The sequence below is a fragment of the Miniopterus schreibersii genome (genome assembly GCF_964146895.1).
Source record: "Miniopterus schreibersii genome assembly, chromosome: 15".
NCBI classification, from domain to species: domain Eukaryota; kingdom Metazoa; phylum Chordata; class Mammalia; order Chiroptera; family Miniopteridae; genus Miniopterus; species Miniopterus schreibersii.
The window spans coordinates 50178504-50195546 of NC_138115.1; the positions used below are offsets into that span (position 1 = coordinate 50178504).

The 17043-nt window shown below is 49.8% G+C and overlaps 2 protein-coding genes across 9 annotated transcripts in view; both read right to left on the reverse strand.

Annotated features, from left to right (window-relative positions):
- The window catches only part of QRICH1 (glutamine rich 1), a 30962-nt gene extending 23940 nt beyond the window's left edge, over window positions 1–7022 (reverse strand). The window contains exons 1-3 of one of the 7 annotated variants that reach the window (XM_081160642.1): window positions 6832–6997; window positions 5350–5409; window positions 3009–3130 (exon numbers count right to left, since the gene is read on the reverse strand). The gene's annotated coding sequence lies outside the window, so the exon portion shown is untranslated. Of the gene's footprint in view, window positions 1–3008; window positions 3149–5349; window positions 5410–6109; window positions 6522–6831 lie in introns of those variants that run through there. The other 6 variants (XM_081160644.1, XM_081160641.1, XM_081160646.1 and 3 more) reach the window with 6 other exon arrangements.
- A 1109-nt stretch (window positions 7023–8131) lies between these two features.
- Window positions 8132–14780, reverse strand: QARS1 (glutaminyl-tRNA synthetase 1). Of its 2 annotated transcripts, none has more exons than XM_081160648.1 (24): window positions 14642–14780; window positions 14364–14502; window positions 13896–14005; window positions 13681–13756; window positions 13396–13460; window positions 12756–12809; window positions 12555–12615; window positions 12153–12224; window positions 11946–12031; window positions 11683–11769; window positions 11171–11270; window positions 10990–11068; window positions 10800–10908; window positions 10571–10701; window positions 10392–10484; window positions 10149–10286; window positions 9980–10067; window positions 9749–9892; window positions 9528–9632; window positions 9266–9358; window positions 9020–9147; window positions 8862–8928; window positions 8665–8787; window positions 8132–8266 (listed from the first exon to the last, which is right to left on the reverse strand). In XM_081160648.1, exons 1-24 carry the CDS (start codon window positions 14756–14758, stop codon window positions 8216–8218), a joined length of 2316 nt encoding a protein of 771 aa, XP_081016774.1. In that variant the 5' UTR covers window positions 14759–14780; the 3' UTR covers window positions 8132–8215. The 2 variants fall into 2 exon arrangements, with proteins under 2 accessions (XP_081016774.1, XP_081016773.1); XM_081160647.1 differs by having other exon boundaries at window positions 14364–14511.
- Window positions 14781–17043: the final 2263 nt, after the last annotated feature.

The window sequence follows — 17043 nt, forward strand, 5'->3', positions numbered from 1 at the left end:
TTTTCTTCAGTTTTCAGTGTAGAATTCCACTTTTTTCTTCTGTTTTTTTTTTTGGGGGGGGGGATAAAAGTAATACACCCATTTTCTAAGAAAAAATGTTCAAATACTATAGGAAGGTATAAAATGAAAAGTAAAAACAGCTAAGAATACTCTGACCTCTGGTTCTTGGTCTACCAATTTTATTTTTTATTGATTTTAGAGAGAGAAAGGAAGGGAGGAAAGGAAGGAGGGAGGGAAACCTTGATTTGTTGTTCCACTTATTTATTCATTCACCATTCTTTTTTTTTAATCCTCACCTGAGGATGGATATATACATATATACATATACATGTGTATATATATATGTGTGTATATATATATATAAAACTTGATTTTCGAGAGAAGAAAGGAGGCAGGGAGGAGGGAAGGAAAGAGAGAGAAACATCAATTAGTTGTTTCCCTTACCTCACCAGGCTGGGGATTGAACCCACAACCTAGGCATGTGTCCTGACTGGGAATGGGACCTGCAACCTTTTGGTGCACAGGACGATGCTCCAACCAACTGAATCACCTGGCCAGGACCATTGGTTGATTCTCGTATGTGCCTTGACTGGGGATCAAACCTGCAACCTTGGCTTATCGGGACAACACTCTAACCAAATAAACTACCTGGCCAGGGCCCCTCGACCTACAATTTTAAATAAACACTGTTCTGTCCTTCAGAAATAGTGAGATTAGGGCATTTAAATCACTTTCTTCTCACCAACTTCTGCCAGTCACATTTCTTAAAAAAAATAAAAAATCTTCATTGATTTCAGAGAGAGGAAGGGAGAGAGAGAGGGAGAGAAAGAAACATCAATGATGAGAGAGTCATCTGATCTGCTGCCTCCTGCACGCCCCCAACTGGGAATTGGGCCTGCAACCTGGGCCTGTGCCCTGACCAGGAATCAAACCGCTATCTCCTGGATCCCAGGTGGATGCTCAACCGCTGAGCCACGCCCAGTTGGGCTGCCAATTACATTTTAATTTTTGTCTCGATCACTTTCATAGCTTTAAACCTCTATTTGTGTACTCATTAATTTAGAGTATCTCTAGACTTCCCACTATGTAACATAAGGAAATTAAAGTTCCTTGCCCTCTATTGTTGACAGAAATTTAGCTAAGTGAGTATAATTTCTGTTTAATTAACTTTTAGTTTTAGAACATAGCATTTCATACCAAATCAAACTTAGAACTTTTTTCTAAATGAAGGTTTCAAAGATGATAAAAACTATTCTGCTCCAAACAAATCCTACCAGTCAGTACATCTAGAATGCGACCTTCAAAAATGCTACTACAAGAAACTCTAAGTATAAATTTATTCCCTGAGCAGAAGGGCAAATAAGATGGATAGTCATCTCTCAAAAAAGCTTGGAAAAAAGTATCTGCTATGAAGTCTCAAAGGTCATTCTTTAAGCTTTCATCAAAAAAGGGAAAAGACTAATAGCATGAAGTAGAAAAAAAAATCTATAAACACCTTTTGGTTAGTAGCTAGCCATGTGTTTTGAGTAGTTTAGACTCCAAAGTATAAAACCATCTGCAGTGCTGCAAGCTTAGATCCTACGGTTGGTGGAGCTTCAAGGAGAAGCCATTGCTTCCAGGTGTTTTTTCTTTCACTAAGCCCCCAGGAGTTCTTCACCAACTCTGTACAAGTCCACAAAATCATTTGAGGATCACAGAATCAGAGCAAGCTAAAAAATATGAATAATGTATTCAGTGGAAAACTTAAAAAAATTAATGAAAAAGTCCAATTTAAAAAACATTCCAACCTGTCCATTTATACAGACTAAAACACAGACGGCTTCATTTCTTGTCCTTTCAACCGGCTCACTTGGCAGTATCTACCAGACTGACACATCCCAATAATGAAAGTACACTATATCAGCACTTAATCTGACACAAAGGGGCTGCTTAAGGGGGAAAAAAAAGGCTTTAGAAATATACTGAAATATTCTACACTAGTCAGTAAAACAAAAACAGAAAAATTAAACAAATTCTCAAAGTGGTGATGGATTCTTCCTTTGTTTTTATGTTCAGAAATAGTCCTCCCTACCATAAGAGTTGGCCATTTTTCCATCTACAATTTTTCAAATTTACAGTGTATTGTTTATACAATGCTTTGATCCATTTAAAATTAATTTTGCACAGTATAGAGTAAATGTCTTAATGTTTTTTCCGAAGACTAAACAACTTGTCCCTTTATCACTTAATGAACTATTGAAATTCCTTTACCCACTGACTTAAAGTGCTATTGTCATTATATACCAAATTCATATAAAGGAGGTCTGGTTTCTAAGCTTTTAGTGTGTAGTTCCATAGATCTTTCTATAACACAGTAGCTTTTAAAAAGCATGTTAGTACCTGGAAGAATCTTGTCAACCCCCAACCCAAAATTGGTTTACATATATATGTATGTATATATATACACACATATATATGTAAATATAAGTAAATATATATATAATGACACAGAAACAAGCTATGTGTGAAAAGGGTGCAAACACAATTTTATTTCTATATTCTAGTATCCTTTAATTATATACATAAGAAAAAGAGCTGGCAAAAATGCATCTAAATGTTAACAGTACTTTTGCCAGAGTGGTGGAATCACAGAGAATTTAAATTTCTTCTTGTTTTGTACTCTCCTCTATTTTCCATAAGTTGTATTAAAACAAAAAAACTAAAAAGTAAATTTTTTTGCACAGTGGTTATATAGCAACAACAGACAAACAAACAATTCTGGTTGATCATAGTATGATTTTTCCCCCTTAAAATCTCAAACTGAAAGACAAAACCATCAAGCACCAGAAGCTTGCATAATAACAAAGATTGTTAAGTACTTCAAGATGCTGTTCACAAGACACAAGGCTGAGCCTTGATAATAGAGAAACTCAATGAATCTACTCTCTATAAACCCCAAAGAAACAAGATTCTTAATTAGCTCCAAGTCAAAGACTTAGCGAGGAGCAGTAATTAATGAAAATACTTACAAAAAGCCCTGGCTGGGTGGCTTGGTTGGAGCATCGTCCAGTACACCAAAAGGTTGTGGGTTCGATTCCGGTCAGGGCACATGGCTAGGCTGCAGGTTCAATCCTCGATCCTCTAGTCGGGGCTTGTGTATGGGAGGCAACTGATTTTACAAAGGTGTTTCTCTCTCTCAAATCAATAAACGTATCCTCAGAGTGAGGATTAAAAAACCCCCAAAATAACCCACTAAAAAAAACTTACCACTCTGGGGCTCAAAGGAGTGGGGGGAGTCTGTAAACAATCATTTGCTTCTGAATACTTTAAGAATAGCTGCTTTGCAAAACAATAAACAGACAAACCAGTCCAACAACAGACCCAAGAAATTTGCTCTTGTATGCATACCTTGATCACCAGTATTTCCCCAGTACTTCCTTCTATTGGAGTTTACCATGGTGCCTGACACAGCAGGCCCTCATATATGAATGTTATCATTATTTTATTACTTTATCACTAGAACACAAGATGGTACCATGGACAAAGGTTACTCCAAAGCAGCAATATGTTACATTTCTATTGGTCTGTTTGCCAATTTCTTTCTTTTTTCTATTTAAATACTAAAGGAAGACCTAAGTACTCACCAGAATCATCCTTTCTTGGGTCCCATCAAATATGATAAGAGGTATCATCAAATATGATACCTCTTCCTGATTCCTCACTGGGCTATTCATCTGCCCCATGCTTTTACCAGAGGAGTCCCTGACTTAGGGGCATTTTCACTATGGTTCTATTTTTGGACAACACACTTTCAACCAGGAACTTAAGTTACATTCCTACCAAAGATTGATGGGCTGTAAATTAGCACAACCATTTGCAATATCTAGTAAAGTTGAAAATATCCATCCCATATGACCCAGCAATTCTATAGCCCCAAACTGGAAGGAATCTAGATGTCTATCAATAGTAGAATGGATAAATAATGAATACAGCTGCACACAATGTGAATGAATTTCACAAACACAATGCTAAAGCAAACAAAACTATGCTGTCGAGGAATATAACATGGCAAAAGTAAAATTAAAAGGAAAACAAAGAACATGATTATCACATAAGTGAGAAAAGTAACTGTCTCTAGGGGTTGGGAAGCTGTGATCAGGAAGGCACACATGAAAGGTTTAGTTCAGGGGTGCTGAGATTGCTCTTTTTCTTGAAGAGGTGGTAGTTATACAGTGGTCCACTTTATAATTTTTCACTAAAATGTATCAGACCATCTGAATTTATATAGAGATATTTCACGAATTTTTAGAAAGAAAAAAGCTTTCTGACACAGCCCACCAGCTCTACCTATGGTTTTGCCCTTGCCTAAAGTGTGAACTCAAAAGACAATTCTTTCCCCCTTTCAGCAAAGCAAGAGGTTGGTTAATCTATCATGTCTTCATGCAGCCACAATCAGAAATCACAATCCAGTATGACACTTAAGAAAAAAATAAATGAAATATTTAAGTGAAAGCTGGATAGGACTTAAGACATTTGGAACAAATGTGGGGCAACTAAATACAAAGTAACAGAAAAGAACAGGTGTGTTCATGGACACCTCAATCTGTGGCTGAGTAATAAAAAAACCTTTGCAGATAAAGGGTGACTATTTAAAAAGTAGACAAGCAAGAAGCATGGCACATCAAGGACAACTCACAACTGATTAAGTTAAAAGAAGGCATGCAGGCTTGAAAGAAGACATCCCGGATTCTGAAGCTGTCATATGGAGGACAGCCACACAGAGCCACTGACTTTGGTTACCTTTTTGGAGTAACTCAAATTTACAAGAAACTTCAACCACTATTTGATCTTTTGTTTGAAATGACAACATAAGCTGAAAGGGGATGTGGAAAAGCAGAGGTTCATGGAGAGGTACACAAATTACTCAGAGGACTGGAAGCAGGACATCTTAAGTTAATGAGCTTACAAAAAAATATTATCTACAAACACCAATTTAAAAGGTTTATCTCAAACTTAATAGCTAAAAGGCAAAGATATTTCAGAACAAGCAGGTATGAAAGATATATTAAAAATTTGAGTGTATCCTAGGTAAACTTGACTGATTTAATATGAACCATTTAGGTCCTTAGGAAAGCTGAAGCCTCATCATGTTAACAGCCTAAAAGGTTGCACTGACTTACATTTTAAGAGGAGAAAAGCAGCAAACTGTGGCTGGATTCAAAGATGCAGTTCTCCCACAGCTTCAATTTTCCAGTACCTAGTAAGTTCTGGCAGACAGCACCCAGAATGATTGGCAGGACTTGTAATGTTTCAGTATTACCAGGAAAAAACTGCACACATATTCCCAGCATATGAACGATTTTAACTCACCAGTCACCATGTTGCATGTATTTCTGCTGCTTGTCCTGAGTTCTTAAGACTTGTAACATTCTGAAGAAGATAGAACAAAGAAGTTCCTTCCATCCCCAGCCTCTTTTGAAATTTTAACTTTGTTCTTAAGTTAATACAGTATATTAGAAAGAACTACCCCCACCACTACCAAATTTGATTTCTAATTTTTTCTTAGCTTCTTTTTCCTTAAACTTAGTGAAGCAAGACTGTAAAACATAAACTAGAGGATGTTTTGTCTCCCCTGGTACCAGAACACAGTACCAGGGTCTTAAAAAAAAGGGCTGAAAAGGATTGAAATCTGTATCAAAAGTGACTCTTGCAATGATGCATGGAGAGGTTTGAGGAATTTCTTCTGCCGGGAATTTCTGAACTACAAAAAAAGGGAAAGCACTGATTCTCAGGTGGTTCAATTTTGTCCTGGGCAACTTTTTGACTGTGCTATGGTGGACCTGCAGCCTAACAGAGCACCAGTCCCTCCAATTCACAAAGGAGGCTGCATTTAAGAATTTAATTAAAGTGGCATTATAGAGCTTGGGTAGTTTCACTTTATGCACACAAGAGGATCCCCTTCCGGAGCGCACAGAGGTGACGTGTATGAATTGCGCTTATGGAAGAATTACTTTCTGATGACATGAAAGCAGGTACCGCTGAAGGGAGGGCCTTCCAGGATTAACCTTCCCTCCGCTGCACAAAGGAGCAGAGCAAGGAGAGGAAACTCGAGGGGGCTCGCAGCACTCACAGACCAACAAGACTAAGTTTCAGAAGCAGGGTAGCACTCTTTCCAAGCACCGACCCCGCACAGGGGCCTCGGGTCACCGCATTCTTCGAGAACGAGCAACCTCGCCCGCCTCGCAGAGAAGTGGGGCCGCTAGTCGGACCGCAAAGACAGTTCGTTTCTCCCGAGCGGTCCGAGGACGTCACCAGAGCAGGAAGGGCCCAACCCGCAACCTTCCTCACACTGCCAGCCTCCCGCCCGCCACCTCCCCGCGCAGCAGGGGTGTCCTGCGCGCCCTCGCGGAGGCGCCTCCACCCAACAGCAGGGCGCGCGCCCCAAAGCCCGGGTTCGCGGGCGAGCACGCGCCCCAGGAAGCCACTCCTGCCCACCGGCCGCAGCTCCAGGAACCGAGATATCCGGGACGAGAACGCGCACGTCGGCGGCCACGCGCACCTGGAGAGCCGCACAGCGCGCGCGCTCCCGCGCATATAAACAGGCCCAGCTGCGCGCGAGCACCAGCGCGCGTTCGCGCGCCGCGCCCACCCGAACCCCCACCCTCTCCTCCCCCACCCTAGGGGCGGGGGCGCGCGAGCCCAGGGACATTCTCCGCTCCGGAACCGCCCCAAGGTCTCCTGGGCCCAGTGGCAGCGGCCCTGCCGCCCCCGCCCGCCTGCCGTTGTGTGGGGTGGGCCCGCTGTCTCAGGCCCGCAGCCTCGCCGCATCCCTGCCCCGAATGGAGCCCTCACCCGGCGACGTCGCCGCCGCCGCCACCGCCACCGCCGCCGCCGCTCTACCCGCCAGCCCCGCCGCACTGCTCGGGGGCCCGGTTCTGCCGTCACCGCTCCAAGACCGACAGGATTTTCCCCTCACAGCTCCCTGGGCGCCATCTTACATTCAACCCTCACAGCCAATGGGCGCCGAATGCCTCTCTCGCGATAATCCGGGCGGCGAATCCCGCGAGAGTTGAGGCTGCCTCCTGGCCAGACTTAAAGGGAACGCTCTGCCTAGGAGGTAGGCCGGGCCTTTGGCTGCAGTAGCGGCGAAAAGAGGGGTATAGGGCGGAGCGCCCCACCCCCCACGCCCCCTCCTGCGGGGCGGAGCCACTGCCGGAGGTCGGCCAAGCCTTGGAGTCTGGGCAGGCTGGGGGCTCAAAGCTTGCTCCCTATGCTCATCTTGTGCCTCCTGCCCTGGCCACCTTCGGTAGCACAGCAGCCCCAAGCGGTGTCGGCCTCGCTTAAGGTGGCCCCCACAGCTACTGACTTAGGCCTGGGGCTCCAGCCGCGTCCCACCAGGGATGCCCGCGGGATGCTGTCCTTTCCGTATCCCTAGTATCTGGGACCCTCCTTCCCCCGCCCTTTTCCGCCTTTCTGATTCAGCCTTCCGCAGCCCAGTCCACCTTAAAGTGGGCCTCTGGTAGCCTGGTGTTTGTATACAGGGAAAATGTGGAGGCTGTTAAAGCTGCAGGCACACGCAGGCCTCACCAGTAGCCCACACTGCCCTAGAGGCAGTCAGCTTGCCATACTCTTAAAAAAAGGCCGCTGGGCCTTTGCAAATGTTCCTCCTGCCCTGGCAAACTACCTAGTCCTTTAGGGTTCGGCTCAGGAGTCACTTCTTGAGTAGTCTTCTGAAGCCCAGGCTGGGCCAGGAACCTCCTACAGGCCACAGGGAGACCTCTCCTGCACAGTGTCTGGTCATTGTCTTCCTCTTCTGCGGCTGGCACATAGTAAGCACTCAATCATTTGCTCAATAATAGGATAAGGGAGTCTGGCCTCTCTTCATGTACCTAGGTAGGCATGCAGGCAGACACAAACTTTCCAGAACCCCTGGCACAGAGCTCCCAACAGTGAAGCTGCACCCCAGGGCTCACTGCCATTCCCTCAGACCAGATGCAGAGGTTATCAGCTCAGGCCCAGACCCCTGCCCTTGAATACCAAGAAGTGCACCAGTGGCTGTGTGCAGTGCCTCGTCCCCCCCCACCCCACTCCCCCGGCATGTCTGGAAGGTCCTCAGGTGCTGGGAGGGCAGACAGGTAACACAGACTCCAGGGGATATTTAGCTGTTCTTTATTGACATGGAGTCTGGGTACCCCTAGCCTCCAGAAGGATGAGGTAAGTTGATGGGGCTTCCAGCTCACACCTTTCCTGGGTCCTCCTTCAGTGTGACAGTCCGGTTGAAGACAAGCTGGAGGGCAAAGGAGGAAGAATGACCACCAAACCAAAACTGGGCTAGGAGGCCCTGGCTGGATCTCACTACAGAACCCCACACATACCCACACCTCATTCATCCCAGAAATGCTGAGGGTCAGGGTTCTCAGTAACTTTATGACTTTAGGTAAGGGACTAGATGGCTCTGGGCCTCCATTTTCTAAAGATTAAAACAACCCCTACGCCTGCCCCCTACCTTGAGGAGTAAAAAAAGCAGGGTCTAGACTTAACCTCTGAGCCCGTTTCCTCATCAGTAGAACGTGAACCCTACCTCAGGTGGTGAGGTAACTAAAGGAATGTAGGCAGAGTGCTTGGCACAGTGAATGGAAGCCACCACTATCACTGTGGAAAGGCCAGGCAGGTAAATTCAGGCACCTGTCCCTGGTGGCTGTCTGGATCCACGGAGAAGTAGCCAAGCCGCTCAAACTGGAACTTGTCAAAGGGCTTTGCCAGGGCCACAGAACAATCCACTAACGCCTCCACCACTTGCAGTGATACCTGCAGGCAGGAAACTCAGATGGCCATCCAGTCAGGGAAGCCCACCATCCTCACCCTATACTCCATGAGCCTACCGGGTTCAGGTCACTTAAGAATCCACCAGGCACCTCAGCAGGATCCTCAGGGTTCTTGTGCTGAAATCTGAGGCCAGAGTGAAGGTCAGACCAGCTGGGCAGCCACAGCAGGCAATGCCCATCTTCTACTTGTCCCCACCCCTACTCTGTTCACTCACAGTCGCTCGTAGAGGCGAATCTCACACGTCAGGGGCTGTGAAACCCAGTGAATAAAGGCCTTGGGCTTTTCTCCAGCATCTGCCCTTCTGCAGGTCACCTCCAGGCTTTCTACACAGCCACTGGGGCCCTTTTAGTCAAGGGAGAGAACCTGCAATCAGACCCTGGGACCACTACCAGGACTGCAGGCTGCACCCAGATCCTCACCCCAGTAGACACTCAGCAGGAAGGCTGCAGCTGGCTCTCACCTTTACGACTCGCTGCAGCTCGATGACGTAGCCTGTATGCCTCAGGCCCACAGACTGGCCCCATGCCAGGCGCTTATAACCGGGTTCTGGTTCCTAGAGGTAGGAAGTAGGGTGGCCACAAGAGGCTGCAAGGGTCGGAAAGGTAAAAGAGGCTTCTCCCCCACCCCTATGTTGGGCAGGGGTTGGTTCATCTAAAGCAGGAAGTAGATGGAGTCCAGGACTGGGCTCAGCAGCAAACAGTACCCTCCACCCTCCCATTCACCTCCTTGAAGTCAGTCCTCTCGATGAAGACAATGGATCCAAAGGGAACCTGATGGAAGCCCTTGGTCTCATCAGCTGGGAAGTTGGGCACCTGGATGTCCAAGGTCTATAACAAGAAATGCGTGTCTGAGTCACACTAGGCACTGAAGCACCCCCACACACCAACACCAACACACACACACACACACACACACACACACACACACACAGAGGTGGACCTACCTTGGCAGCAGGAAAGTTGGTGATGATGACCTGTAATGGTTCCAGCACAGCCATGGCCCGTGGGGCTGTGTCATTCAATACATCACGCACACAGGCTTCTAGCAGATGTGGCTCCATTGTCGTCTGTGCAACTGTCACCCCCACCTAAGAGGAAAAGGCAGCATCAGACACAGCCACATCAGACTGCTGTGCTTGGCCCCCCACCTGCCCACCCAGCCCACTGGGCCATACCCGAGCACAGAAGTTGTTGATTGCCTCAGGTGGGAAGCCCCGCCGTCGTAGGGCTGTGAGTGTGAAGAGCCGTGGGTCATCCCAGTCCCTGTGAGCAAGAAGGTTGTGAGACCTTTGGCAGCATATGCCACTGGTACCACCAAACTTGGAAGAGCCAAACGACACCTACCGCACAGCACCGGCTGCCACAAGCTGGAGAATCTTCCTCTTAGAGACAACTGCATAGTGCAGGTTGAGGCGGCCATACTCCCACTGCACAGGACAATAAACATCCAGCGCATTGCACAGCCAGAAATAGGAAGAGCGTCTGGGGTAGGAGGGTACAGTAAGGAACTCAGACCAAGGACAGACCACAGGAAGGGCTGCTGGACTTCCACTGGCCCTACCCACCCGACGGGCCCAGCTCCCTCACCGGGCCTGGAATTCCTTGGTGCAGAGTGAGTGGGTGATGTGCTCGATGGAGTCACAGAGGCAGTGTGTGTAGTCATAGGTGGGGTAGATGCACCTGTGGGGCATAGGTAGTGGGCCCCACCATCCAGTCCCATTCTGCCCTACCCATGGCCCACCAACCCACCCCATGCTCCTACCCACCAGGTATCTCCTGTGCGGTGGTGTGGTGTATACTTGACTCGATAGGCCACAGGGTCCATCTTGCCATCCTCCATCACCAGCTTCATCCGCAGTGTGGCCTCACCCTCCGCAAACTTGCCCTTACGCATTGCCTGAGGGGAGCGAGGGCTCAGGCTGCCTCTCAGCACAGGAGCATCTCATCCTTGACATTCTGGCCCACCCAGACCCACATGCCCCTCGGGAACCCCACCTCGAAGAGCAGCAGTGACTCCTCTACAGGACGATCTCTCCAGGGAGAGGGCAGAGGGTTGTGGCCTTTGAGCTCCTCTCCTCGCTGGTGGCACACATAGGCCTGGCCCCTGTGGTGAAGAGGTGTGAGTGCCCAACATGGCTGTGTCCTAGTCAGCCTGCCTGGCTCCACATCATGGCCCTAGCCTCACCTGTGGATGAGCTCGATAGCCCAGGCATACAGCTGGTCAAAATAGTCAGAGGCATATGTCACCTTGTAAGGTGTGTAACCTGGGCAGAATGAGACACAGTCAGGGACACCTAATGGCAGGTTATGGCCCAAGGAGAGGCCCACTGACCACCAGCTCTTCCCAGGCCTCACTCAGCCCATACCCAGCCAGGCCACCATGTCACAAATGGCAGTGAAGAACTTTGCTTCCTCCTTCTCAGGGTTGGTGTCGTCAAAGCGCAGAAAACAAATCCCATTGTTGGCCTAGGAGAGTCAGTGTCTGTGAGCTCCACATCATTGGCTCCCAGAGTCAAGCTCATCAAACTGGAACATTTTCAGAATTCTCCCATGTCGGAATGAGAAACGTCTTCGAGAGTTTCACTGAATCTTCCTGTATTTAAATGCCATAAACGAGGAACCTCTATACCGACTTGGTATGAGAGAGGTTGCACTGGGAATTCCCTCAAATTTGAACTCACTGCCTCACCTCAAAGCTTTTTCCCAATGAGCCCAATGGATTCCGAGGTATCTGACATACACATGGTTCCTCATCATGGCCTCTGTCTGCTCTGGGCACATTATAAGAGAGCAGGAAAGGCAGAACACTTCTCTGTTATCTAGTCATGGGAGCAGCAAGTGGTTATCCTGCTTACCAAGTTTCCAGACACACACTCACCTTGGCATAGCCAAAGTTGAAATTGATGGCTTTGGCATGTCCAATATGCAGGATTCCATTGGGCTCTGGCGGGAACCGGGTACGTACCTGAGGTAAGAGGAATAGGAGCAGAGGAATTAGGTCAGAGCTCAGACCACCCAAAGGAACAGATGCTCCTTCTCAGGGAGGCCATGGTGATAGGTGAGATGGGGCAATATGGAGGTAGCTCAGGCCCCCAGGCAAATGCTGATGGCACTAGCTTGCCTGGCCATACTCCTACACACCTGTCCCCCAGTGATCTCCAAGTGCTGCTTCAGTAGATCCATTGTATGTGGAGTGGTCACATAGCCTGGGGTCTTGTAGTTCTCACCTGCCAGGACCAGAACGAGCTTGAGGACCAGGCTGCAGGCCAAGGCTTCCCACCCTATGGGCCTGGCTGCAATAGTTGCTATCAAGATCCAGCCCTCCTCAGTGTTGCCCTGCCTACTTACCAGGCTTGTGAAACTTAAGCGCCTCCCCTCGGAGCTGCTCCATCAGAGACAGGGTCTGGCCAGCAACCTCACCTGCAGAGACCAAGGAAAACTTATCCTCTGGACACAATTACTACATCCAGCTCAAGGCAGCACTTGTCGGTACTACTCATATCCTGCAACCAGAACAGAACCTAGCAGGTTCCTCTTCCCCTAACCCCACACACTAGAGATAGAACCAGACTTCTCACGCCTCCTCAGGTCAGTCTCTGGGTGAAAGGAACAAAGGAAACAATAGGACTTCCAGTCTTACAGCAGAAAGCAGGGTGTTGTACAAAACCTGGCCTGAGGGGACAAAGCCCCATCAGACAGACAGCCCAGAAGATAGGAAGTTGAATGCAACAGGAGTCTCAAGCCTCTCACCATTCTCCACCACATCCTTGGCTGTCCTCCGGTCTATTTCTTCCAGCCGAGCCTTTGCTACCTAAGAAAAGTCCAGAAGTTGGGTCAGGGTCTCTCTTGGGTAGGAACTTGGGATCAACGGGGTCAGCCACTCCCTTCGCCAGCCTGAGATCTGACCCTACACCACCTCAATCCCAGGGACCCAGGACCATGCTCAGCTACCTTAGGCTTCTTCTCCAGATCAGTCTCCGTCTTGGGACCCAGAAGGTGGAGGACCTGAGCAGAGACCAGAGTTAGGCCTGGGACAGGAGTGTTTTCTTTCCAGAAGCCCCTGATTGACCCTGCCCACCCACCTAAGGACTTCCTGGCCTCTCTACCGGTACCACTTTGAAAAACCTACCTAGCCTATCCCACCTCTGCTCCTCACATAGTACTGCTTGCCTCAAATGCTCTTTGCCTCCTGAGGGTCCATACTGGTTTCAGGTAACAAAAACTGCCATTTAGAGAGAAACTCTGGGCTCAGCATCAAGATAAGCAATCTATCTCAGCCATCACCCTTTTGTGATTCTATGCCAGTATTCTAAATAAAGATGCTCATCTTCAATGAGATGAAAGCCACCCCTATTTACAAGGCAAGGAAACTGAGGTTCAGAGTAAAGGGACTCACCCCAAATTAGGCTCAACCCAGAAGCCCAAGTCTTTCACTGCCCACCCAGGTGCTGCCTCCTCCACACCAGGCTCCACTATGTATCAGCAGAATAGGGACAGAGTCTCCTCCCTCGGCTTCCGTTTATTCCTCAGTGGGCTCTAGACCCTGTCCATGGCAGGGTCTTCGCCGGCTTCAGCTCAAGAAGGTGCCCACCTGCATGTCCACTTCATGCTTGATCATTTTGCCATCTGCCCACTTGAGCACGGCCCGAGCCTCTCCTAGAAACATGGGCACAAGGAGCTGCAGAAAGGTAAAGAAAGGCACTTCCCACCCTCTTTCCCAAGAAAAGGTCCAGGCTGACCTCAGGAACCAGAGCCGGAGCCCAGCCAGACCACTTTTTGAGGCGCTCCTACTCCTCCCCCACCTCCCTCTCATCACTCCCAGAAGAGAAGTGAGACCAGAGAGAACCACCTAGTCCCCTCCCCAGGCCCTGCTCACCCATCAGCAGTCCCATGTTGAAATGGTAACGCTCCACTAAGAGCTGGGGCCGGTGGCGATTTATGGCAACCTCTACCTGTAGAAAGTCAAACCATATGATTCAGGAAAGTGTCCTTCAGAACCACACCCTCACCCTGGATCTCCCTGAGAAGCTGAGCCACTCCTTTCTAGGGCCAGAACTACAGAGGCAGCCAGATGCCTGGGGAAGGACTTACAGCCTCCTCAATCTGCTCCGGAGTCACCGTGATGCCCACACCACATTCCTGCTCAAAGTCCACGGTGTCGATGGGGTCCAAGGGATGACTTTTCACATACTCAAGGGCAGCTAAGAAAGGAAAGCCAATGAGTTTGTCACATCTCAGCTCCAAGAAGTAAGTAGACAGAAATCCCATGAAATCCCAATTACAGCTTGGCCTTCTGGGAGGTTCAGCCTTGTACCGCCCTAGAGCGGCGCTGGGGCCACAGGACAGAAGCGTGTGTTCTGAGAGAGGCTCTCCCCCAGACCTACACAGTTCCCCAGACAGTCGCACAGGGGGCGGAGCTCTCCATCCCTCAGTGCCAGACCTGACAGAGAGGAGTGCGGAACTAAGCATCCAGAGAAATATTGGGGGGCTTGGCAGAAAGGGGCCTTGGAATAGGGCTGGGGTTGGAGGTGGAAGTGGCAGGTCAGGCGGGGGTCTCACCGCTCAGCTGCGACTCCGTGTGGATCTTCTTATTGGCTATGTAGCTCACGAGGAAAGAGAGACGCCGGGGGTCCCTGAGCCGGGAGGCCAAGCCATAGAGCAGGGTCCCGGTAGCCTTGTCGATGGTGGAGCCCAGAGTCTGCTGTGCCTGGAGGGAAGCCCCACCGCCAGTGAGAAAGGCATACGCGAGACAAGGTGGGTAGACGGGGCTCGGGACCAGCCCGGCGCTGCGTGGGGGCACAGTCGGCACCCCGGAACAAGGGCAGAGGGGCTCGCACCTGAGTCGCAGCCTCGCGCAGCTGCGCGCTCAGAGCTGCGTTCTTGAGCGTCTCGCGAGCCTTGTGCTCGCTCAGGCCGAGGCCGGTGAAGAGCGACAGAGAGTCCACAGCCGCCATGGCGGAGGCACCGGAAACCGGAAGAAAACTTTGGTTTCCGGCCTGCACGCTGACGTTTGCCCACTGACCAATAGGAGAGCGAAGGCGCCAGGGCGAGCCAATGATGTCCTTGCTCGGCGGGAGGGGCCGCGGCTCGCCAGGATCGTCGGCGCCATTTAAATGACCGGGTGCGCCCCAACCAGCCTTTTCCGGCGCTTCATATCCGTCTCCGCGCTCCCGGTCGTGTGAGGGGTACTCCCGGTCGTGTGAGGGGTAGGAGGCGGCCGAACTTGAAGCGGGAGGCAGGCCTTTGGCACGGGCCTTTGCTCTTCTGCTTTTCTCCTTGCACCCTGGAAACCTTGGGACCATCCTAGTCTGTTCTCGGGAACAAATGTGAGTCCCTATCGCGTTTCTCGCCTCCGCTTTGGAGTTATCATGGAAATAATTGAACTAAATGGAGCCCTGGAAATCCGGTTGAGACTCCACAGCAGAGACCGTGTTGAACGGCTGATCAGGGGGCCCCGTTAAGACTGGCACTTTTCGGGCACTCAACCTGGACACATCTGGCCAGGAGATGGAGACGTTTGGGCCAGGAGGGACCTCGCAGTAGTACTGTGATTTAGTTTAAAATCTCTCGGCACACTTATCTTCCCATGCCAAAGCATGCAAATGTGAAAACCACAAGCAAATGAGATCTTCAAACCTACCTACTGGAATTTGACAGGACATTTTATTTAAGTTGGGATACTGTGGGGCAGAAGAGATAGTATCTTCATGATGATGGCTGTTGTGCTTGGTCTCCCCACAGTCTCTCAGTTTTCTGCGTGGAACTGGAGCTGCTGGTGGTGGGATGGTGAGGACATCTCCAGATTTGGAATCGGAACCCAGGTTTTTGGAGGCCTTGATGATGCTAATACTCCTGGACCTTTGAGGACTGGGCAGGATCCAGGCTAATCTGTATCCATATTCTGCACCCTGCTTCATGGCCATATCCCACTAATGACCGAGTTCCATTTCTGGGCCTACATCTGGGTCCCACATGATGACCAAATGCCAGGTTCTGCCCAGGGCCACACACTGCATCAGTGTCCAGGTTGTCTTGTGTCTTGGGGCCTCCCACCTCCCCATGGCCCCTTGGCCCCAGCCTGATGGCCAGCCAAAGCCAGGTGCAAGCACTGAACAGGGGATACAGTGCAGTGGTGCCACAGATAGGCACCAAGAAGCAGAGCCACAGCCACTCCAGCCCTGTGCTGAGTTCACAGCAGCAGGTGCTTAACCCACCACAAAGGTGCCTATGGTGAGCATAGTGACTGCCACTGTCTCCTCTGTACCTGATACCACCGAAGGATTTACTATAGCACCATCATTGAATCCTGTAGGTCTGGTAATGTCCCCCTCAGTGGGGTTAGGTCCTGTACTTGTGTCCTGGCCTCGGTACCTACCCTGTGGACCCTGTGACTCCATGTCACACAAGGAGGCAGTAGCCCCACCAACTCTACCAAGAATGCCACAATGCCAGGCCAGCCAGTCTTGTGGAGCTCTATGACTTGCACAGAGCAGACCATGAAAATGTATGGGTCCAGCCCAGGGGGTTGGGGATGGCTGGCTTGCTTGCATGAGCCCCTGGCATTACATCCAGGAAAATCAATTAAAAGAGGGTCAAGGAGAAAAGCCAGGCAGCAGCTGTGGCGTGGAGAGGTAGGGTCCAGCGCCCAGGCCTATGGACAGGTCCCTGCGGTGTAGGATAACAATGAACGTAAAGGCAGCAGAGGCCACAGTGTTGGTGGCCACAGCAGCCTTCTACAGATGCCACAGAAGGGTAATGTGGCAGGCTTAGCAGCAGCAGGACTATGAGATCAGGAGCAGACAGAGCCCTTAATCAGTGAATCCAGCACATGGAGACCACTGGTGACCACTTGGGGCTGCACACAGTGTAGGGCCAGCACAGTCCTGTTGCAGACCATGCCCAGTAGGCCCTCCAGCAGTATGCCAGCACCAGCCCCCAGCTTGGCAATTCTACCATTTCTGCACGGTCTCACACTCAGCTCTCCAGGTCCCTCTCCAAGGCCATTAACCCCACATGGTTCTTGTGTTGTCCCCACAGGAAAAATCCAACATTGGTTACAGGCTAGCTTTCTCCAGGACCTCCCTCTGTTCAACACCACCCTTAACTCCAGCTGAGGCAGAGGGGTACTAGCAGGGCCCACGAGCTGCTTGTGAGTTGGGCTTGGGGGTGGGGATGGACCAACAGCACTGCCAGGACCCTGTACCACTTCTGCCTGCCTTACACTTTCTGGCATTTATGA

Coding starts and splice junctions, on each gene's coding strand:
- QARS1 (XM_081160647.1), bottom strand. CDS start 14,758: ATGGCGGCTGTGGACTCTCTGTCGCTCTTCACCGGCCTCGGCCTGAGC. Junction 13,757..13,895: donor CGGAGCAGATTGAGGAGGCT/GTAAGTCCTTCC, acceptor GACTTTCTACAG/GTAGAGGTTGCCATAAATCG. Junction 12,810..13,395: donor AGCATGAAGTGGACATGCAG/GTGGGCACCTTC, acceptor GTCTCTGCTCAG/GTCCTCCACCTTCTGGGTCC.